We start from the raw sequence: 707 nt of genomic DNA, 5'->3' as shown, positions 1-707 counted from the left end.
TGGGGATGGGGCTCACAGGAGTGATGGGTACGTGGGGATGGGGACATGGGGATAGGGGACATGGGGAGAGGGCACAGGGGGTGTCACAAATGCATGCGGACACGTGGGCATCACAGGGACATGGGGGACATGGGGATGGGGCTCACAGGAGTGATGGGTACGTGGGGATGGGGACATGGGGACAGCGGACATGGGGAGAGGGCACAGGGGGTGTCACAAATGCATGGGGACATGGGGATGGGGGACACAGGTGTGATGGACATGTAGGGACATAGGGACATGGGGACATGTAGGCATCACAGGCACGTGGGGTTAGGGGACACAGGGAGGTGAGGACACAGGGACGGGGCACGTGGCTGTGATGGGCACATGGGGACACGGGGACTGGGAACATGGGTGGATGGGGACACGGGTGGGGACATGGGCATCATGGGGACATGGGCATCAGAGGGACGTGGGGACTGGGGATTCGGGGCACACATGGGGACAGGGCCCCCACGCCCGCCGGGCACTACCTTTCCCCAGGAATTCCTCGAACAAGGCCACCATGTCGGGGTCGATGACAGACGTCCCCGCGTCCCTGGTCCCCGCGCTCAGCCCCGCCATGACACCCCGCAGGCGCCTGCAGGACCGGGACTGCTCCGGGTGTCCCTGGGGACCGTTGGCCCGGCTGCACCCCGGGGGAGGGCGCCCGGGGGGGGGGGGGG

At 66.6% G+C, this 707-nt stretch overlaps 1 protein-coding gene across 1 annotated transcript in view; it reads right to left on the bottom strand.

Annotated features, from left to right (window-relative positions):
• Window positions 1–444: 444 nt before the first annotated feature.
• Window positions 445–707, bottom strand: part of LOC104283343 (interleukin-36 receptor antagonist protein-like) — a gene marked incomplete at its 5' end in the record, with an annotated part of 4,772 nt that continues 4,509 nt past the window's right edge. The window contains one exon of the mRNA XM_009881506.1: window positions 445–670. Coding sequence (XP_009879808.1) covers window positions 445–670 — 226 coding nt within the window. The remainder of the gene's footprint in view (window positions 671–707) is intronic.

The sequence above is a fragment of the Charadrius vociferus genome, unplaced genomic scaffold (assembly GCF_000708025.1).
Source record: "Charadrius vociferus isolate BGI_N301 unplaced genomic scaffold, ASM70802v2 scaffold2233, whole genome shotgun sequence".
Taxonomy (NCBI): domain Eukaryota; kingdom Metazoa; phylum Chordata; class Aves; order Charadriiformes; family Charadriidae; genus Charadrius; species Charadrius vociferus.
Note: the sequence above shows the minus strand (reverse complement) of the source record. Positions and strands in the feature narration are given on the sequence as shown.